The 23,230-nt window shown below is 45.6% G+C and overlaps 1 protein-coding gene across 1 annotated transcript in view; it reads left to right on the top strand.

Annotated features, from left to right (window-relative positions):
- Positions 1 to 23,230, top strand: part of LOC138582452 (uncharacterized) — a 1,938,885-nt gene that overhangs the window by 1,393,733 nt on the left and 521,922 nt on the right. Inside the window, exon 9 of the mRNA XM_069653763.1 lies at positions 10,770 to 10,821. Coding sequence (XP_069509864.1) covers positions 10,770 to 10,821 — 52 coding nt within the window. The remainder of the gene's footprint in view (positions 1 to 10,769; positions 10,822 to 23,230) is intronic.

Genomic DNA, 23,230 nt, shown 5'->3' on the forward strand with positions numbered 1-23,230 from the left:
GCCTCTGCGAAAAAGGTCTGAACCAGCCGTGACATCAGGCTCCCACCTAAGCACCCCAGTGGGAGGCCGGCTGGTGAACTTAGTCTGCGTGTGGGAGTCCATCTCCACCGACCGTTGGGTGCTGGATGCCCTGACCCACGGGCACACTCTGGAGTTCCAAAGGAAGTGCCCCCGTTTCCCACCTGTGGCCAGGAAAGAAAACCACGTTCCAAAGCTGCTTCTGGAGGTACGAGACATGCTGAGAAAGGGTGCGATAGAACTCATCCCAAAGAGGCTCCGGGGCTCCGGAGTATGCTCGCAGTACTTCCTCATCCTAAAGAAGACCAGTGGCTGGCGGCCCATCCTGGACCTTTAGTGCCTCAACAAATACATCAAAGCCCAGAAGTTCCGGATGGTTACCCTTCAGCACGTGCTGGGACAGCTGGAGTTAGGCGACTTCCTATCGCTGCTGGACTTGGAGGATGCCTACTTTCACATCCCCATACACAAAGGACATCGAAAGTTCCTACATTTCGTGGTCCACGGGTGGCACTACCAGTTCAAGGCCCTGCCCTTCGGGTTGAAGTCGGCTCCAAGGGTCTTTACCAAGTGCCTGGCACCAGTAGCGGTGCGGCTGCACCTGCAGCGGATCCGCGTATACCCCTACCTGGACGATTGGCTCATCCGAGCAAAGTCAAGAGAACTCGCCGTCAACCACACAGCGAAGACCGTCTGCCTGCTCACAGAACTGGCTTCCTCGATCAACTTTGCGAAGTCCCACTTGGTACCATCGCAGGATGCCCTGTTCTCTGGGAGCCAGACTCGACACAGTGGCGCGGGTGGCCTCACCGTCGGAGGAAAGGACAAGGGCCATCCTGGGCAAGGTACAACAGCTGTTGACCATGGAAGTGGCCAGGGTGAGGGCCATCAAGTCCCTGCTCGGCATGATGTCATCGTGCATCTACCTCGTGCGTCTGTGCAGGGTGCGGATATGGCCACTGCAGGAGTTCCTCGATGCCCATTGGATGCAAGTGGCGGGAAGCTTCGAAAGCAAGATCCCACTCAACAAGACTTTCCATCAAGCGATACAGTGGTGGGGCACCCGTGTGCATCTCGTGGCGGGCATGGACTTCCAGACCCTAGCGCACCAGGAAACGGTGACAACAGACGCCTCCCTAGAGGGATGGGGAGCGCACACCGGAGATCTCCACGCAAGAAGGCTTTGGCTCCCGGAGGAGAGGTCCCTGCACATCAACATCCTGGAGCTCCGGCCCGTATTCTGGGCCCTCATGTCTTTCCTTCAATCCCTCAAGGACAAGGTGGTACAGGTCTTCACCGACAACACCACCACGATGTTCTACATCCGGAAGCAGGGAGGTACCAGATCCTCAGCCCTATCCAGAGAAGCGCAGGATCTGTGGCACTGGGTCGTCGCCCAGAGGATATTCCTGGTACCTTTTCATCTGGTAGGAGTGAAAAACACTGCTGCTGACTCACTCCTGCCACGAGTGGGAGCTTTCGAAGGATCAAGTGGATCTCGTATTCTGATGGTGGGGCAATCCCCAGATCGATCTGTTCGCGAGGGCGATGAACACCAAGTGCCGGATGTTCGCCAGCAGGTTTCCCCAGCTGGGGAGCATGGCCGATGCATTCTCTTTCCCCTGGGATGGCCTGTTCCTGTATGCGTTCCCACCATTTCCATTTATAATGCGACTCATCAGTCAACTCAGACGGTCCCGTTGCAGGATGATCCTCGTCGCACCGGCGTGGCCGAGGGAGAAATGGTTCCCAGACCTTCTGGACATGTCAGCGTCCCCCCAGTCAAACTGCCGACGGACGCGGATCTTCTCGACATCACGACCCGGGATTGCTGAACCTGCACACCTGGCTCCTGCAGCACTAGAGTTCGGAGGCTACGACATCCCGGCGGATTGCAAGGAAGTCCTTGCAAAGGCCAGGGCATCCTCGACTCTTAAGTGCTATGGACATAAGTGGAAGAGGTTTTCTGTCTGGTGCTGTGCACAGAAGATCAACCCCCTACGGATCACGGCCCCTCAAGTGCTGCCGTACTTGTTGTCGTTGGACAAGGCGGGGCGGGCACAGGCCTCCATCAAAATCCAGCTAGCGGCTATCTCCCGCTACACCAAAACTCCGGGACGGTTGTTGCTGTGGTCGCATCGCCTTGTGAGAATAGTTCATGAAAGGACTGTTCCGTTCATTCCCGACGGTGAAGGCTCCGGCCCCGGCGTGGGTGCTCAATGTGGTGCTGACCAGGCTCGTGGGTCCACCATTCGAGCCCATGCATTCGGCACCGCTGAAGTTCCTATCGTGGAAGACAGGTTTTCTTGTGGACATCACCTCCGCACAACAAGTGGGAGAGATCCAGGCCCTCTCCTATAAGCCTCCATATCTGACATTCCACGAGAGGAGGGTAGTGCTGAGGACGCACCCCTCTTTCATGCCCAAGGTGCCGTCGGACTTCCATCTCAACGAGCCCTTGGTGTTACCTGTTTGCTTCCCGTCGCCTTTGTCGCTGGCCGAGAGGACTTTGCACTCGCTGGATCTGGCTAGAGCGCTGAAGTTCTACATGGTCCACACAGAGTTTTTGGAAGACATCACATCTGTTTGTGAACTTTGGACCTGTGAACCAAAAGAAGGCCCTCTCGAAGGCTTCCATTTCCAGATGGCTCTCCGGCTGCATCATGCACTGTCACCGGTTGGCAAACCGACCGTTGCCCGGCCGTCCGAGAGCCCATTCAACCAGAGCGATCGCTGCTACTATGGCGTTCCTGTCTGGTGTGCCTCTGCTGGACATCTGCAGGGCTGCTACGTGGAGGTTGATGCACACTTTCACGAGATTCTACTGCGTCGACCGGGATTCCAGGGAGGAGTCCAGAGTCAGCCAGGCAGTGCTGCGCAACCTGTTTGCTTGAAGGTGAGCCTGGTGAGGAGGTAAGAGATGTTTAATGTTGAGTTATTGAAATGCTTAATGTTGAGCCTTGCCACCGCTCGTGGTTGTGCATGTGTGTACTGCTATGTATTCTTGTATTCATGAGCATGTGAATCCATGCCAGACCCCATGCTGGAGAAGGAACAAGTTACTTACCTGTAACTGTTGTTCTCCAGCATGTGTCTGGCATGGATTCACATGCGAACCCTCCTGCCTACCCCTCTGCGGCTCTTCTCTTGGTCCTACTGACATTTTACGTGCTACCAAATCTGAAGATGGCTGCCAGAGGAGGGGCTTAGGTGGAGGGCAGTCATTGGCTGGGGGCAGTATGACCCAGAGACCAGTGATTGGTTAATAGTAGAAAGACAGTTCAGAAACGAAACTGAAACTGATTTTTTCTTTACTGAGGATTCCCAGCCTGACGAAGGGGAATATTCATGAGCATGTGAATCCCTGCCAGACCCATGCTGGAGAACAAAAGTTACAGGTAAGTAACTTTTTCCTTACATTTTACCAACGCCTGACTTCCCGGGCTGCCGGAGTTGTAATCTCACGGTGGCACTGGGAAGTCAGACGCTGGTCAAATGTTACAAGTCTAGAGCACTAGAGTCTGCAGCACTAGAGTTCGCTACACCAAAACTCTGGGACGGTTGTTGCTGTGGTCGCATCGCCTTGTGAGAATAGTTCATGAAAGGACTGTTCCGTTCATTCCCGACGGTGAAGGCTCCGGCCCCAATGTTGTATTCAATGTTCTGAGCCCAAAAAGAGGGAATCCACAGTCCAATTTATAAAGGGGTTGTGGAGTCTTAATCACAGAAGGCCCAGAAAAATGGGGTAATCTGCAGCCTTTATAAGATCAAAGCATGCCACCTCTTTGTGAGACTCGATGGACATCGATAATGGTTCGGTGTGTTCTTTCATGGGGCCCGACGAAAGAGGAGTGCCATCAACTCCTTCAACTGGAATGACCGAGGTTTTGGATTTCCTAGTTATTAGATTCTTCCTGGCCCATTCATCATCCAGGAATAGTCCAGCAACTTCACAAAATATGAATGCATGAATGTTCTAGACGAACCCTTACGTTAAATGTAAGGTCACATGGATCACTACCATCAGAGAGGCGTTTACGGAACACAAGGCACCTTCCCAGATCATATTTCCCTCTATGACCGGGAAGGTGTGTTTCCAAAGCACCGAGGAAGGACTATAGGACAGTCTTTCACCTAATGGTCACTGACTGTGCAGTACATACACAAACCCTTTTGGTGTCTTCTTGCTCTTTCTTCTCTGGTTAATGGGCCACTGGTCGCACTGACTTGCATAAGTTTGTCATCTCTACTAGGCTTTTGTACCCCTCAAGTTACTTCTGGGGGCAAATCCAATGGCATTTGGGCATGAGTGACTACTTGCTTCAACACAGTGTTTTTGGCCTTTAAATACTGTACTTCATCGTTAGATTCTGCATACGAGCAAGCAACTGCTCGATTTGCTGGTCCATTGTGGGAGAATTGGACAATGCTTTCTGTTAATAATTGTCTCTTTTGGAAATAACACAAGTGCTCAACTTAACCCAAACAATGGACACTCGCATGTGTGTTAAGCTCTTGGAAGGGACGACTGTGGAAAGCCTCCCAAATGCCACTGAGGTCCTGCAATGTAAATACACAAAGGCCCGAGAGAACCTGGGAAACCTTCCTTTGCACCGATGTCTCAGACTTTAGAGGGTGCAGCAGTAGAAGTACCTTGGACCCTGGGATGCAGAACAATCCAGGAAATGCAGGCGGAAGATAGATGGAAAAGCGGAGAGAGGGGTGATACTTATAAGTTCCCCTCGGCAGTGCAAACCTAGTAATGATACTGTAGCCTGGAATAATAGTGCTATGGTTAAACAGACGTGCGTATATGCTAACAAAGGTAAGCCCTGTGGGAAAGAAGGTACCCAAAGGGTATTTATGAAGTGGGACGGCCGGTTAAGAAGCACGGCTGAAGCAAGGAGGAGTTCCAGATCTCCCGATCCGAATTACAGCTGCTTCCACAGCAGTGTCACAGAGAATGATAGAGCAGATTGGGGAACGTGTTGCGCTGGCTGTAAATTCAGTGCAGGGCAATGTAGCAAGATCCTGAGGTCCCACGTCGGAAGCAAAACCACTTTCACCGCAATGCAGTGGGAAAAGATGAAAGGGCTGGTGAGCAGGTTGCGCAAGATAAAGCAGAAGCAAGGTCCTGACATCCTGCGTTGGATGAAGGGTAAAGAGGAAAAGCATATCATAGAAGAAGGTGTGGCTAGAAGAGATGGGAAGTGAAATGGCAGAGCAGAATGAGAATAACCAGGATAGCTAGGAGAGTAGAAGAACACTTACAGGAGTGTGTGCTCAGGAGAGAAGCGACGCGCAGGGCTGAATGCTGGATTCTTCTGATTTGGCCGGAACCGGCTGGTGGCCATTTTTTAAAAGACTAGACCACAGAGGGTGCTTTATCAAAGAGGAACAGGGTAGCGCCATCCTGGAAGAGGAATGCAAACCTCTCACTTACATTCTCTTCCATCTATGCCACAGGACCAGGAGCGGACACGATGTATGACAGTAGGTTTTGTATATTCTGAGGATTCACCCATTTACCAGTGTACTCCCACATACCTACATTTGCTTACTACTGAGGCATGCAGTTGTGGCAAGTAAGGATATGTCTGCACAAGTGTAGAACCAAACTTTGTGATCTAAGATGATGCCAGTGCATCATATTGCATGAAGGATTCCAGTATTACTCTTAAAGCAGGTCAGCGCTGGAGATTTGTGCCAAACACCCTTGACTCTGGCATTACTACAAAATACATCATCTTAAATACAGAGACTATGTAAAGCACAAACAACAATGGGTTTTCTAAATCCTTTCCTGTCCCAAATTGACCCATAAATAGGGTGTCAACCACACATGAGTGTGTTAGCACGTGGTGCTGACATTTAGTTAAACGTTTTCGAAGATGGGGTATCTCGAAAATATAAAGGATATCCCATCAGGGTCTGTCCTACCTGTATCTGCAATTACTTGTGCTACGTTACAGTCATCAGAACCAAAAAGGATAAACATATGCAGAGATTCTTGGGTCAAAGGACCACTAATGGTCTCTCTTGTCTCTGATGTGTTTTTCAGTCTTTCCTTTTTAGATAGGCGGCACACCACTGCAATCTATGGGCAGATGATTTACACCAGGGATAGCGTAGTTCTTCTTGAGGAATTACAGTAGTGATGGTGGCATATGTTTGAATGTTACAAGGTTTCTCCTCTCTTTGGATGTATTGCATAACAGATATCAGGATAACCTTTTTCCCTGATCCCAGATATGTTTCCTTACCATTAAGGTTATAATCACTACTTGAGTTCCATATCATCCCAAATTTGAAAGGCACTGCATAACAGTTTGATTTCCAATGCCCATCTTGCATAGATCCATATCTTCAGTGAACAACTTGATTTTATTCTGAGGGTGTGAAATATCCAACTAGTTGGTAAAGCACATCTTTTGTTGACTAAGGAACTGTCTAGTGCTAGGATGAGTAACTTGTTTTATGATTTAAGATACACTTTCTTCTGGGTGGGAGAACCATTGCCTACCGATTCCCAGCCTGAGGTTAATAATTTCTAGTGATGGATCCCCTTTTGAATTTTTAGATGACCAGATATATGACTCTGTACATTTGTATGTGAGGTCAAGTATTGTAATGGAGACTCTGAAACTGGCCGTTCCTTTTGCTCCTTAGCCTTGGGTATGATCTTTGGGAAGACCATGATTAATTGTCAAAAATGATTCAGACAATAAAAAGCCAATGTGTGCTTCCCAGGTCTCAGACTTGATGATGGACTTGCCTATAAATATCTATTGTAATCGTACCGAGGAGAATGCGAGAAAGATGTGCCTCGTAAATTCTACAAACAAGTTGAAAGAAATGACACAGGTGTTTGGACTTGGCTGGCTTCTGCTTTGCAGGTTGGACCCCCACTAAATTATCTGTCCTGCAGTATCTTTAATGCTGGGTCGATTAGTATATTCTCTTGGAACACCTGATGCCATGCCCATTTATTTAGTGAAAGGTTTGTAGCTCTAGGTACATATGACATATTCTGGCTGCAGAAAACGTGGCTAAGAGAATCCGCCCTTTTGGACGGATTCAACACTTCCCTGAATCCAGCACTTGAAGGTGCCAAAGGGAGACCTCATGGGGGTCCTTTGACTGCAGTGAGGAATTACAATGGTGTCTCCCTTTTTAGTTGGACAACTGAATTTCCTTTTGTGCAGGTTACGGAAATCAAATGGTGCTATGAGCAAGGAGTTATCAATCATGCTCTTTTACTTAATGTCTATTGGAATAGCCTTCACACTTCAGCAGAAATATTTGTGTCCTGTATATTATTAACATTATACAGGTGGATATCTGATAATGCCTCGACAAATTTTCTAATTCCAGGTGATTTTCATTGCTTCTGTGTCCAACCAATAAATTAGCCTGGACGCTATTTAAATCGGGGTCAGACATGGCTAAAGCTTATGGATACATGGGGTCTCTGCCAGTTCAATGGTAACATCCAGGGAGATGACTCTACCTGATGCCGGAGAAATTCTGAATCTGTGATTGACTGTATGTATGCCTCTGAAAGCCTATTCTGTACGTGTTGTAGGTTTACTATGCTGGAGACCACTGCAATTGACCATTTTCGTTATTGGTTGGATGGTTGATTAAGGGAGAAGTCTCCCCAACCCAGTTCTGGCCTTCTCTCAGTCTCAGATTGAAATGAACACAGGAGGTAATCGTCTGAGATGGAATAACCATTTTGCTTCAGCTTACAATGAAAGATTGTTGGTATCAACTTCCATATGGACTAAGCACCCATTTGTTGACATATTTTCCCCAAAGAATCTTGTGGGTTTTTTTGTTAGCTTTAATGCAGGTTTTAATCCCAAATCATTAGAAGCACCAAAGCATAACCATGTCTCTGTATTGATATCTGTCATGAAATACAGGAACTGAAACAGAACCTTAGAGTTTTGGCCAGAGTCGTAACCCCATGTTGGAAGATTGAAATGTCCAATCTAAAATTGCACTATAAGTATAGGTTGAGAGACTACAAAGTGTGTATTCTTCAACATGATGCAGAGACCATGCTGAGTAGCTTGTTATCCAATAAGATAGCATCTTTTATGAGGCTGATTAATAATTCAAACCCAATTTAGCCTTATAGGTTCATATGTCCTTTTCTAGATACGGAGTGGGTTAATCATTGTAACAAGATCTACGTGAGACCTCCATAATCATATGTCGACATAGGTTATAATGACCCAGCTTGGTCTTTGGAGTTTGATGTGGATGATATCCTTTATTTAATTTTAAAAAAAGTAAACCATCTCTAGCTCCCGGGACGAATGCTCTTTCTAACATTAGTATGAGATGCCAACCAGAGTTGTGGTCACATATCTTAAAATCCCTAATCGAATAGATAATGCTACTAAGATGACTCCTGATACTTGGAAGATCTTTTGCATAGTTCCAGTTTTTTAAAAGGGTGATAGAGGTTTGTTGGACGCTTCAAGGAAGGCCTTCTCTTTAATCTTGTTAAAACATATAGAACAAATGGGCAATTGATCAGAAAATCCATGATGTTAATCAATCAGACTTTAAAAAATGTGTAGGTATGGCATTAAATGGTCTAATTCTTTCTCTCCTTCAATCCCAGACCATTTGGAAAAAACAATATATACTTGTGGACTTTATTGATTTAACTGTGCCATTTGATTGTGTCGATCAGACCCTTTTGTGGAGGAAACTTCAAAATAGGAGCTGTCCTTCATCGATTTTAAAATTCTCCGTCACCTTCAGTCTGGTACAAAAGTACAACTTAGGTTAAATGTGCATGGCGTTTTATCTAGACCAATCTCCACCTATAGAGGCCTTTGACAGGGCTGTGCACTTGCTCCCTTTCTTTATTCTTTTAAACCAAACCTTTATTTGCATATTTCCAAAAATGTACATCAAACATTTCATTGTGTACAGCTTCAACAATGACAGTAGCAATATTGGGCTACATTCTACTATGCCAACTATCCATTGAATTACAAGGCAGTTTCCGTGTCGACTCCCACTTTTTTCAAATACCTCTTCCCCCTTTCTTGATAATATGTTCATAGCCGACATAGGAGACCATCTAAGCCAGGTCAGATCTTTCCCTCCAAAAATTGTGAACTCATTGGTTAGCTGGTTGGCATATGCCAATGATTTAGTTTTGTTGGATTTTACTCCTATCGGCCTTCAATGTCAACTGGTTGCCTTAGACATTTATGTGAAGGTGAATGGTTTAACTATTTACACCAGCAAAAACTAAAATACTTACTTTCAGTCATAGTCAAGGAACCAAGAACACACAGTTCAACTGGACATTCAATAAAGCTTCTATTGCAGTACTCGCGTCATTTACTTACCATGGATTCCCAATTTTTGTCAGGAATCATAATATGGCCTTTTATGCCTAGCGCCACGAGAAATGTATCGCACTCGCAGATCAAAGCAAGCAAATTTGTACATGGTTCGGACGATTATCCCTGATCCCTGCAATGAAATTTCCTAAGGCTAAGATAGTGCCTATTCTTATGCATGGAGCTGAAATAACGAACCCTAATGATCATACTATTTGGGACAAACGTGAAGGCCTCTTTTGGAGGCATGTGTTGAATTTTCCGAATTCTGTACCTATTCCTGTAATAAGGTATGATCTTGGGTTGACATCACTTAAAGCATTAGTCTACTGGAAATATCTAACCGTGTATAGGACACTCCTAGTTCCCTGAACATACCACTTGTTATGGGAAATGATGCTGAACCCGTTGGAAGGATTTTTACATTCAGCTTCTGAATGGGTTGGAGACGAATGTCAAATCTTTAATTGCATTCTCTATGAAGTAAGGAAAAAGCTTAGGATAGCAGATTGGATTTTAACGAGAGAAAGGTTAGGATTTTACCATCAATACAAGCACATTCTAGAAACAGAAAAACCTTTACATTTTATCCCACCATAATTCAGGAACTTCCCTGACCAAAGATATAGCTCCCGGTTAATGAGGCTCAAGCTGAACATCTTATCCACTAATGAGGTTCTAGGAGCTTGACTAAATGTAGCAAGAGCTCGGCGAGTCTGTAGATCCTGCAAAGCACCTGATGTTGTACAAACCTTATATCATTTGATGGTTGACTGTTAGGGTGCTAGCGTCGACTGTACTTTGAGAATATTTTCCATGCCATTAGTTGTAACAACTTGAAGCAGAATAATGACTGGGCATCTAGTCTCATTATCCTTAGCTACTACTACATTTTTTATGGAGATTTTCCCTAAATGGGGTGAATAACTGTATAATTAGGAATCTCTGTTTAGCTGCTATTCATTTTGTATGAACTTCATGGAAGAAATCATTATTTCTCCTTGCTGTGTATTTTACTGATGCTAATGTAAATGTAAAAATTACAATGTTATAATAATTGTATTCTTTAATTGATTATTTTGTATGTGCATGATATGTATTTAGCAGGTGAAAGGTTTGTACATCAACCCATAAACACCTTTATAATGGAAAAGATATATATGTACATATATGTGTGTGTGTGTGTACAGAGACCTTTCTAAATATATATATATATGTATATATATATATATATATTCCCTTTCTTTAGGGTGGGAGAACCATTGCCTCCAATGCTGCAATGCAATTTCAATATGTGCTTATTTGTTGTCCAGCAGTATGCTGTGTGTGCCCCTCTTTTCTTTCTCCTCAACTTTTGCTCACCTCTGTTTTCCGCAGGTGCCCACTGTTCCCTGGATGCCACTGACATCGAGCTAGAGATGGAACTATGGTGAGAATGATGGTGTAGACATTCACTAAAAATCTATTTTGCCAAGGATGCATGTGACTGTCTTAATAGAATGCTTGGATGTTACAGCGTATGTCAGATCCCAGTGCATTATTCGGTTTCGGCAGGTTACAGGTTTGAAAGTCTGCATTCCTGATTCCATCTCTGATCCTGCTGAGGTCACTAAAATAGGCTCTTTTGGGTAGCAGGATGTTTGGACCAGGGTCGGACTGGGACAGGAAATAGGCCCGGACACCCAAAAAAAAGTGGCCCACCCCTCGCCTCAAAAAAGTGGCCCACCCCTCGCCTAATGACCCTTGACCTCAGAGGACATCACCGGAAGTGCCACCCCAAAGTGGCATCCCGGGAAGCAATGAAACACAACCGTTCACCCCTTGACAAAACAGGAAGTGGCATCAAATAGCATTGTTCCTAAGTACACTATGAAAAATATGGTTATGATTTCACTAATGTGATATACATTTAATACAAGAATGGATCACCATATGTATCATTAATATATGTGTGTATAGATCCATATTGTAAAATTACTTAGAATGCAAGCAGACGTCCAAGGCCAAATGATAATGTTATTGTATAGCACTTTCTTTTTTATAGAACAAATATGAATACATTGCCACCCAACCGGTGTTGGTACTCATTTATCGACCTCGGAAGGATGAAAAGGCTGAGATGGCCTTGCTGGGATTCGAACCTGCAGATCACACACACATCACAGCAGCGAGCGCTCAACCCACTGATCTATCTTATTGGCTATAGTAATATGAGCAATTATTCTGTAGTGGATACCATTAAACTGGTAACTGAGATTTAACAGCAGACCAGTTAAATTCATCTGCAGGTTTGGCGCAAAGTTGGCTGCATGTCAAGCCTGCATGCATCTACTTTCAGGCTTCAGAGGTTGGCAAAATAGGGAACGCAGCGCAGTCACAGGACATCCCCTACTCAGAGCACTGGTTACCTCATACATGCAAACAAACATCCTGAACAGCATGTCAGGGAGATGGGAAAGAAAGACACATTACAACAAAGCATTCACTGTGGCACAATGCAGTCAATGGCTACTTGATGTGCTATGGTCAAATATTTCTACACTGTACAGAAGCTTTTAGGCACAAGGATTTTGTCAAGTGACTGAGGACACAGAGATGGAATGTCTTGTGATGATCGTAACAGAGACAACAGCAGAAAAAAACCATGCTATTACTGCAACCTGCGAAAGGCAAAATACATAGTCCGAAATGGATGCTTATTCTACTCTAAAGTTGGTTGTTTATCACTAATACATATTTAACACTAATACAGCAGCACAGCCACTCCAATGGGCACCGTGCCCCCTAGAGTGGGGGCACAGTGACAGCCGCCTCAACTTTGCATGCTAGCAGCAGCATGTGAATGATGCATGCATCAGAATTTATGATGCACACATCATGCATGCAAATCAATCATCAAAGCAAGGTAACGTGTTACCTTGCTTTGATGAATTATGCAGTTTCAGGTGTTTTTTTTCTTTTCAAAAAAGGATTTTTTTCAACAACATTTTTTTTTTTAAAATTCAAAAACACGTTCTCTCCCAAACTTGCCCAGGAGTGGCCAGAAACATGCCCCCACTCCCCAGGAGGCCGAGTGACCAATCCAACCCTGCCTCTGTCCTTCATACCCCGTTTACTTGTGTTTTCTGTGCATTTGATCTTCTTTCTCTCTTTGTTTCCTCCCTCATCTTTTTTTTCAGCCCCCCGCCTTGCCCTCCCTGTTCTCTCTCACGGTTTCCCTTTCCCCTTCCCCTCCTTTGCCCAGCCTTGCATGTCTCTTTCCTCTCCCTCCAACAGTCTCCTTCATGAAGCCTGTTCTTAACACCCCCGATCGCCCTTCTCAGGGGCTCACCGCCTCCCCTTCCCTCCTCCTGGGCAGCGGCTGCACTCCCACATCCCATCTTCCAGCCCCCCCGGCTGCCCACTGGATCATACACCCTCTACGATCCCCTCGCCCCACTCACCAATGCCAGGGTCCCGTGCGCCGCGCCCCGATTCTGGGCGCTGTCCTCCCGGGCGGGTCCATGGCACGGTGCCTGGTCCTGAAGTGGCCACTCTCCTCCTGCAGGCGAGGCTGGGGCCAGTCGATCGGATCTGCCAGTGGCGCTCCCTCCATCCCCACATGTGTGCGCGATGAGGCTCAGGGTAGACCTTGCTGCTGCTCCAGAGTAGTAGATCTCTATCTGAAGAAATTGCAAGACTTTGTGGCCCCCATAGAGGAGTTTGATGCTCTGGAGTAGAGTCTGTGTCCGTGGAGTAGAGCGCGCTGCTAGGGAGTAGAGTCCATGCCCGTGGAGTAGAGCGCGCTGCTAGGGAGTAGAGTTTGCGTCTCTGAAGGAAGAGGAACAGAGTGTGGTGCTTCTGTGCGAATTGTGCTGCTCTGGAGTGTTGGGCTTTTAGAACAATATATCTTGACACCGAGTAGAGTTTGTGGTGCTGAATACATTGGAATACTAAGGTTAGCCTTTCAGTAAGTCACGTCTGCAGCGCCTAGAAGGACACAGCTAACTCTGCAGAGAAGTTCCTAGTTCAGTGGTACAGCTGACAACTCCATGGCAACACTCGAGTCGCTTGTGTTAAAAGTTTGCGATGGCGTATTTCACCTGAAGCATTGGGTAATGTTCACAGCTGCGGGGTAGATCTCTAGGCGCTAGGGTAGCACCTGCGCTCCAGGGATGGTGTTTGCATCTCCACTACTGTCAGTGTGCGGCAGAGTTTCCTGTTTGAAAGAGTGAAGAGCTTGGTGCCTTCTCACCTTCCCTCCTTAGCCCAGGACACTCCCCCTACCGCGTTCCAGGGGCCAGGGCGTTCCTATCCCTTGCAGCAACAGAGGCCCATATTCACGTGACACTGACACCACTCCCACGAGTCACGGAATTGACCTCTATGGCACCTCCAAGTCTCTGTGTGCGGGCGCTGCTGCCTGCATTAATTGGTTTTTAACTTCCCTTCCCCCTGCGGCCCCAGCCCCAGGACCAGTCCCAGGCACAAGTTGCTGCTTGCAACTTAAAGTACTTGTAATGGCCTCAGCCCATGAGCCCAGCCCCCGCTCCCCGCACCATGCTACAATTAGTCACGGTCACCGGGTCACAGATTCTTCATGGCACATTCGTAACACTTTTTGTCAATTGTCTCGACACTCGAGACAATTGACAAAAGTGCTACCATGGTGTATCTCCACGGCCTGGCTGACTGGGCCCTTGATGGATTCATGCAAATAAGCAATTTGCAAAAAAAAGCATCAAAGCAAGGTAACAACGTGTAAACACCCACACGTTGTTATCTTGCTTTGATGCTGCAGTGCCCAGGGCCAGCCCAGTTCCCCACACACCTGCACGCACTCAAAAAACACCTGCCAAAAACCGGCCCGGGGGTAGCTGATGAAAAACAGGCCCCCCAGGTGCTCAAGGGCCATCGGCCAGTGGCCGATCGGCCGATGAGGCCAGTCCGACGCTGGTTTGGACACATGGAAGTGGAGTGATTGGGCATTATGTATGGACGTTTTTTGTTTTGACTGCTTCTCTTTTGCCAACAGAACGTTCTCTGCCACTGTTATTTTACACGGATGAATAGCAACTATGTATGACTATCAGTGGCCCTCTTGCAACAGTAAATACTTCATTTTGTGTCTTCTGATACTGCACGTGTGCAGCAAGCCGCCTGTCTCCTTCAGGCTCACATTTATGCTGAAATAGGTTCATTGGGTCAGCACGTGTTTTGCAATGGCCTTTGCCGGTGCGTTCCTGTAATCATTTTGTCTGTGTCCCCGATGGACCGCACATAGCGACTGGAGCACAAGTAGCACCATAATTCCTACTTTTTGAAGTTAATCCTGAGTTTAACAAGAACCCACTAAAGGGAATGAACTGAAGACGTTATATGGGAAAGCCAACTGGATTTGTGAATAAGTATATCATCCTTGTGGTGCTGGTGAAGCTTTTCATATGGTAGGCTGTGGTAAAGTGCATTGCCATAATCTATTCAAGATGGGATAACAGTGGTCTGCATTGAGGTACAGCAGTTATGATTAAGTCCATGATTTTCATCAGCTGCTTCCTTCACTGTGTTAACGTGGCAAGCCACACAACATTCTTTGTGCAACTTGATTCCATGATTCCTGCTCACTGTTGTGGTAGAAGTTGGCCAAGTTGATGGATTCCAGGAGGGTTTTGTCCTTGCTGCCTCCTACAACCATCCCCTCTCGTGTCCTCTAACTGTGAGCCAGTGTGTGCCCAACAGTGGCTGCCAAGCTGTTCAGGAACGTTGTGGTCCATACACATCTGATCTCCCCCAAATTGGAAGAAACGTTGGGTTCACTTACCAAGAGCACATTTGTAGGATTTTCCATTTAGGTATATCATTATTAGACATGGGAATGAATAAGCTGAGCCAGTGGGTGCTTGGATGTTAAAAGTAATTGGGCACAGCGAGGGACCACTGCTGATCTCTGCAGGGAAGCTAACAGGTCAGGATGAAATGGGACTTCCTAATAGGTTGTGAGCAGGCAGCCAGAAAGCATTGGAACCATCTCAAGTCTCAACCGTGGGTACCAATTTCTAGTGTGTAGCTATGAAGGCCTGATGTTGGTGATGGCATCCACAAGTGTGTCAGTTAAAGTAGGGTCATATGTTGGTGGTCTGTAGACGAGTAGGAATTACAGGTTTGTTCGGTGATCTAAGGTTAGGTGTAGTAGGAGTGATTAACAGTTTGGGATGTTTATTGGTGGTGCAGTTGTCATCTTGAGGTGATCGTTGTAGACCACAGAAGGTCCTCCTCCTCGTAATCCTTGTCTGTTGGCTTGTTTCATTTTGAAGTTGTTGGGTAGGGATTAGTGTGTGAGTACTTTGAAGTTTTGATTTAACCATGTTTTGGTGAGGAATGGGATGTTTGCTCCTCTCTCACTTAGGAGTTTGTATATCTGGTGGTGTGTTTTGACATTGATCTAGCCTTGACTAGGTTGCAGTGTATTATGAGGGGTCAACAATGTGAGGCAGATAAATGTTTGATAATTGTTCAAAATATGCAATTTTATGAAAGTATAAATGATATTATATTCCTCACTATCCCTACTCTGCCGAGGGATTCCCTACCTAAACATAACTAAAGGAAAACACTCTAATACAGGTTTTCTGTCCCTCACACTAAACGTCAAATACAATATACGACAATTCAAATAACATCAACAACTTTTGCATTTTCTTGTTAACCTCTCAATAACCTGGGTGAGTCCTTTCTCCAGGATTCAAACTGAATTCAACCCCAGTGTTCAACAAAACAATGAAATAAGGAAATTCCTGTTGGCAAGTCTCATTTCAGTTCTTTATGTTGCAATAAAAAGTTCCAACAATATCTAATTTTTTCTTCTTGGTGAAATATGGACTTTCCACTTCCTCAGACCAGCTCCAATGGTATTCCCATCCATGATGGTTTGCCACTACTTCCAGTAATCCAAGAAGACTTGCCACAGTTCAAAAGAAATGCAACTTCTACACCTACCCATGAAACACAGTTCTTGCTTAACAGTTAATATGTAATTTGTTAAAAGATTAGGCTTCGCAATAGGTATCTTTGTCAATTCTACTAAGGTTTACCATGAGAACATGCTCCTTTGTCTCATAGTACTCCACTTTGCTTGGGCTACTGAAATGTCACATCTACTGACAACCAGATATACCACCGCAGCTTCAGTACTTTGTGATTCAAAACAGATTTTAGTTCTGACACTATTTAGGTTAAGGCACTTCAACATCTTGCAACAGGCAAGACACTTTCCCTCTGAGCATCTCTCTTCAAAAGTGGCAGCTTCTTTGCCTCTCTTGTCTGTCTGCTACAACAACTTAAGTTTGCCTGTTTGCCCACTTCTCTCTGTTGGTTAAAGTCTTTGGAAATTTAGATTGTGTCAATTTTAAATAATATTCATTAGCAACAAGTTTCCCTTCCCCAACTTTGCCTTTATCTCTCTGCCAACTGTTAACTAAACTAATTACCCAGAAACTTTGGTGCCACTCTCTTGGCTCCAGGTAATGCTTTCACACTTGTATCTTAGGCAAGGTTAAACTCCAATTGGGCTCACAGTCTTGGTTATCTTTTTTTCTGTCTTTTAGAAAGGCTACTTTCAGTCTTCATAGGGGAATACTTTTGGCTTGGGCAATGCGTGCTCGCTCATCAACTGTAGATACAATGTGTAATTGCTTTGCTTCTTTTGTGAGCATTCAAGGTTCGCTTGAATAAAGATCACTCTTTCCTTGAAAAGTAAAATTAGGCGCATGTTAGGCTTAATTGCCTGACTACTGCTACCGCATGCCTCTTCAGTCCTCTTCCTCGTCCCAGTAATAATGGGATTATGGTACATGTAATCCTGTACCACAAAACCATCTCTTTGAAGCAACTTATTAATTATATGGGGAGTTTTATTTCCCTTTAGAGTTATTTAAAGATGAACCATTAGAATTTGTTTTTACAGATGAAGACAGCTTTCTTAAGGCAATATTTCTATTTTCTTTTACATTCTGCCTTTGGGAGTAAGGAGGATTTTTATTCTGAAATACCTTCCATGGTCTTTCTGGTGTTAATGTTTGTTCAGGTTTTAAGGTATTTGGGCCCCGAGCAACAGATCCTATAAGTGATTCAGATATGTTATAATGACAATAAGCAATTACATGGTTTGGCAACTTCTAAAGGTTCTCCCTTTTAAAGGACAAATACTTCATCTCATCCCAAGAGATCTCCTCAACCCCCTGGGCCTTGCCTCCTCCCAGGTGATCCTCCTGCAGTACAGAATCAAGGTCAGAATCAGGAAGTTTCTGCCTTTTCCTGGCTCCCTGCGAGGAGACTTTAGGCAGGGTTTCAGTGAGGGATCCGTAGGATTCTTCAGAGTATCCTTTCGTTTTGTAGATTTTGTTTGTCCTTTAAGAGTGGCATTGGCGATTTGTGTTGGTGTTGATTAGTTTTTCCTTTTGATTCTGTATCAGGTTTTGTTGCTTCTGTTTCTCCATTGAGCTGATCTAGAAGGTTGCATTTTGGGTCGATGTTTTCTTCGGGGTAATTTGCCAGCTCTTGTTGATGATTCTTTGTGTCTCGCCAGTTTGTTGTGATGAACGGTGCGTTGAGTTCAGTTTGTTCAGTTGTGCTTCTGCGTGTTTCATTTCTGTTGTGTTTCTCGCATTCCTCCTTGTATGTTTAACGTGATTGTCAACGGTTGGTTGCGCATGTCGGTGGTAAGTTGATAAGAAGCGTGACAGGTATAGTGATTTTGATCTGGACCCAGAGAAAGGTCTCTCTTTCAGTGGGCAGTTAGGTGTGGAGTTTCTTGGTCTTGTTCGGTTCTCTGGTGTGGTGGTTCGAGATGGTTGGTCTTCTTTCGTCTGGTTTGGTTATTTTTTGTGCGTCAGTCTTTCCTGGTATGGGACATTTTTGTGCTGCAGGCTTTTTTGTTGGAGCAAAGGTTTCTTATTTGATTCTGGGTCTGTTTTTATGGTTAGGTTGGTTGTTTTGGTCTCTTTTGGTGGTTGTCTACCTGTTTACAATGCTTCTCCTCTTTTTTACCTCCAACAAATTCTATTGGGTGGCTTATTTTCTTTGGTCAGTGTTCCAATATCAGGGTAAACCTCTCCTAGGTGTGAATTTATCCCAGGGGACACCTATCCCTGGGCTAGTCATGTCGCGTGGAAAAAATATCCCAGGGACAAACCTATCATTGGGGAGAACTATCCCAAGGACAGAAACCTATCCCAGGTGCAGAAACCTATCCCAGGGGCAAAACCCGCCCCAGGGTCGAACCTATCCCAGGGGTGGAACATATCCCAGAGGCACAATTATTTTATTTGACAGACCTCTTCCTGGGGTAAGTCTCTCATATGGGGCACACCTATCCCAGGGGGCAATATGTCGCAGGGGCCAACCTGGCCCAATAGCAGGCTTATCCCAAGAGCAGGCCTCCCAAGGGCAAGAAGCACTCTGGCAAAGAGCTATCCTGATAGGGGACTGTCTCAGGGCCCAGGTAACTGAAGGGGCATAGGTATCTCAGGCGTACAAGTTTCCTAGGATGAGAACTATCCCCGTGGGAGATTATTTTGGGGGCAGACTATCTAGATGCAGACTTGTTCCTGGGTAGAAGTACCAGGGCCAGAATGTTCCGGGATGAAAGAATTGTAGTCGGCAGAGGATCCCAGCAGATGCAATATTGCAGTGCAAACTATTTTTGTTTTTGTTTTCCTATGGTGGAGGCTTCGTAGTGTTAGAGGTTTGCAGTAGCAACGTATTGCAATGGCAGGTTATACGAGTGGTAAGTCCTCCTCGTGTTCAGTCTGAGCTAATGTCAGAAGCTAGAATTATCTTTTTAATCGACTTTAAACTAAAATTATGTATGACCTAAAATGATAAGCAACATTTCTGTTTTATGCGTTTTGCATTAGCCCAATAAAAAGAAATGCCCATGGTAATATTCAACTACCCTTATATACACTGCACACGCATGATGGTTTTCCTTTTCATGTGTCTGTTTAATGTTTATTGTCTTCGATCGCCTTTAGTGAGGTACTTTTAAATAAATCCTGCACATGTTTTTTTTTCATAATGCATGCTTTCGCATTACACATTAGTATGCGAACGCGTGTAATGTAAAGTCATTGTTTTCATCATGATGTGAACTTACATTCTCATGATAACTAAAGCAGCCTTATTATTTTCGATTATTGGGTTTCTCTACTACAGTGGTTTTCAAACCTTTTAGGCCTCGGCCCCCCACCAAGCAAAATCTGGGCAGGTTGCCCCCCCCCGCAAATGCCAAATGGACAGTAAGTCTAAATGGATATGAACTATTGCATGCCATCACCGCACCCTACTCCCAGTAACGTCCCTCTACTTCCTTCACCCGCTCCCATCACAGTCTCTGGACTCCCTCATCCCACTCCTAGCCCAGTCCCTGTGCTCTCCGTACCCCACCACAGACCCTGGGCTCTCCAAAACCTGCTCCCACCTCTATTCCATGGCTCCAGCCCATCCTGCTGCCACCACAAGCCTTGGGCTCCCCCATCCTGCTCCCAGCACAGTCCCAGGGCCAGCGGTGGCTGGTGAATTTTTTAAGTGGAAGAGCATAAATATTTCCACCAGATATGCCATAGCGACGGAGCCTGACCCAATCAAGTGGGGTTTGCAGCTTTAAAAAAAATGGGTAAAAAGCCAAACAGTTTGCAATTGGCGCTGGGGGGCCCAGGGGACAGGCATGATATTTTTTTTACTGGACATCTATGGTAGATGTCCAGTAAAAATATATCATCCCTGTCCCCTGGGCCCCACAGTGCCTAACCCAATCAACATGATTATGTGTGTATTCAAGGCACTGGGGGGTGAGGGGGGCAAGGAGGTCCACAGTGCCTCAGAAGGAGAGTTGATTTCGGCAGGTCGGTAGGAGGATTGTGCAACAAAGGTATTTTTAAAATGCCTTTGTGGTACAACCCTCATTCCCCCCTCTACCTCCGACTCACCAAAATCAGCTCATCTGACCAAAACAAATACATGCACGCACACATTCACACAGCAATCACTCTATCATTCACACGAGCAACCATCACCATGCACTCACTCATAACACAAGCATACATGCATCCATACACATATTTAAATAAAAAATAAATTAACATAAACGTACCTTCTGCAGGGGCCTGCGCGTGGGTGCTGAAATGCCCCGCTCCAGGTTGCTCTGTCTGTATGTGCGAGGAGGCGCAGGAGCCCCCCTCACACATACAGACATGCAATGCCCCAGCCAGCATTTCCAATAAGCTATGCGAGGCTGGCGAATCAAAACGCCCCCAACCTTGCATGGTTCAGTGAGCATGTGCAGCTGGGGAACAGAACTGTCAAAGGGAAACAGTTTTTCGCTTTGACAGTTTAGCCAGCCCAGGAGCACTCCCTCAGCTGGAGAAAGCAGCTGAGGGAGTGCTCAGTATTTCACTGGCTGGCGTTTGGCTCCTCCATAATGGGTGAGGGGGCCACTGGATGGACGGCCCCTAAGACCGCCACACTCGGACTGGCCTATAGGGCAATAGTGCAATGTCTGTACCACAAATGCAAAATACTAGTGTGGGCCAGTCAAAATGGGCCACTTTTTGGCCAATGTGGGCCAGTTTGATGAGTTACTTCACTATGCAGCTAGTAGTTTTGACCATTGTTGCTGAATAAATATTCTTTAAATATCACAATGGTTTTACATTTCAATAACAAACACCCCCTTGGGTACTATTCAAACAGTCTGCCACTAAAGGAATGAATATCCACTCCCAACTGTGGGCAACTTTTTCATTGGTGCTTGAGATAGTTTTATGCTCCAGTCTCACCATGTGAGACACCCCTGCCATTTCCTCCAATCTTTTTAAGTTTCATGCTTGGCTCTCGCGCCCCTCCCGCCGGGATGCGGCCACGCCCCTCTGTAGGTGCGCGCCCACAGTTTGAAGACCTCTGCTGTACTTCATGGTGTGTTCTTGCTTGAGCACTCGTGAGATTACGGACATTGAATTTGTGCAAAACAACAAAGCAAACAAAGTAAGTTATGCCTCCCATTTCATTATTTAATGTGATTTAGTGATCACAGTCAATAACGGCTTCACTGCTCTCTTTAGGATGTGTTCATATAATGCAATGCTGCATTCGATTTTCGGCTGCATAAAGAATTATACTTCATTCATTTCTGCGATTTTATTGCTCAAACTTTTTACATAGATCCGGGGCCTCATAGGAGTAGGATGGTGTCTTGCCATGGCGAGTGACTCACTGCGGCGGTAGCTTAGTGATGGGATCCACCTTGTTAGGTTTCACAGTGGCGAAAGCCTCTCTGTGGTGGTTGTTTCTCAGTAGTAAAAATTCTCGCGATGGCGAGGACTCCCCCGCTTCCTGCTTCTCAGTGGAAAATGTTGATGTGGAAGGTATAAAGTGGTTGGAGTTAGCAGTGAGGCTCGGAGTATTAGAGTTCAAAGTGGCTGGGTAGCGAGGTGGCGGAGTTCAGAAGTGGCAGAGATTTCGAGCTTCCAAGTTAAAAATGTAAGGTTAAAATTCATAAACGTTTAAAGTGACAGAATCTCACAGCATCAAGATGCGAAGTTAAGATTTACAGCACCAAAATTCGAACTTAGAAACTCCTAGCGTCATCGTTTAAGGTGACGGAATCTCACAGTGGTAAGATTTGAAGCTAAAACTCACAGCATCAAAGTTCTCAGTTAGAAACGTGTGGTAGCAGGGTTCGAGTGGTAAAATCCCACCTTGGCGAGGTTCAAGGTGACAGATGCTCAAAATGTTAAAGTTCAAAATTAGGAGCTCGGAGTATCAAAATGTCATGGTGGCTTAATTAAAGGTCAACACTCAGAGCATCAGGTGGCAGTAAACAATTCACCTTGTCAAAATTCAGAGTTACAACTCCCAGCCGCAATATTTAAATGGTAAAATCCCACAGAGTGTAATTTAAGAGTAAACATTTCAGAGTTGAGACTGAGCATAAGAATTTAAAGCGACAAAGTCTCAGTGCAAAATTCAAAGTGATAAAGATTTGCACTGACGAGTTCAGAGTTAGAGACCTCAAGCATCAAGGTTTAAAGCGATAAAGTCCCACAGTGGCACCGCTCAAAGTTAAAACTCAGAGCATCAAACTTCAGAGTGATAGGCTCTTACCACAGCAACATTTAAAGTTAAAGCTTAAAGTTAAAAGTCACAGCCATAAGGTTAAAGGTTAAAGTGGCGAATCATACAGTGGTCAGGTTCAACTATAAACCTATAGCATTAAAGTTCAAAGTGATGAACCCTCGCAGCATCAAGGTTTAAAGTTAAAGTTGCTGTCCTGAGTGAGGATGTCCTGACAGAAGGACAGAAATACACTGCAGGGATCCATGTGAGCAGTCACATGACTCAGCTGGAGGAAGAAGGGAGGGGCAACACTGAGTCCCATGGCCCACTGTCTAGGAGCAGTCAGTGGAGGGAAACAAAGTGCGCGAGCACCCGCCAGCAAAGGCAGCGGCAACAACAATATTGGAGGTGAAAACTTCTGTCCGAGGCTGTAGATGGGATGATCTTCCATTTAATCACTGCAGGGGGGTCACATGAGCAGTCACATCCTGATGTCTAGGGGCAGTCAGTGGGCGAAACAAAGAGCACAAGTGCCCACCTGCGGCAACAACAACATTGAGGGTGAAAACCTCAGTCCCAGACTGGCGATAGGTCGGCTGTCCAGGTAATCTAATCACAGGGAGGGTCAGTCACGTAACTCAGATGGAGGCAGGAAGGTTGGGCAACACTGAGTCCCATGACCCATCCAGTGCCCAGTGGCAGTCAATGGGCTATAGCAGGTATCTTGGGCGTCAAGCCCATAATAAGGC

The sequence above is a fragment of the Ambystoma mexicanum genome, chromosome 1p, assembly GCF_040938575.1.
Source record: "Ambystoma mexicanum isolate Mex_15411 chromosome 1p, UKY_AmexF1_1, whole genome shotgun sequence".
Lineage (NCBI taxonomy): Eukaryota > Metazoa > Chordata > Amphibia > Caudata > Ambystomatidae > Ambystoma > Ambystoma mexicanum.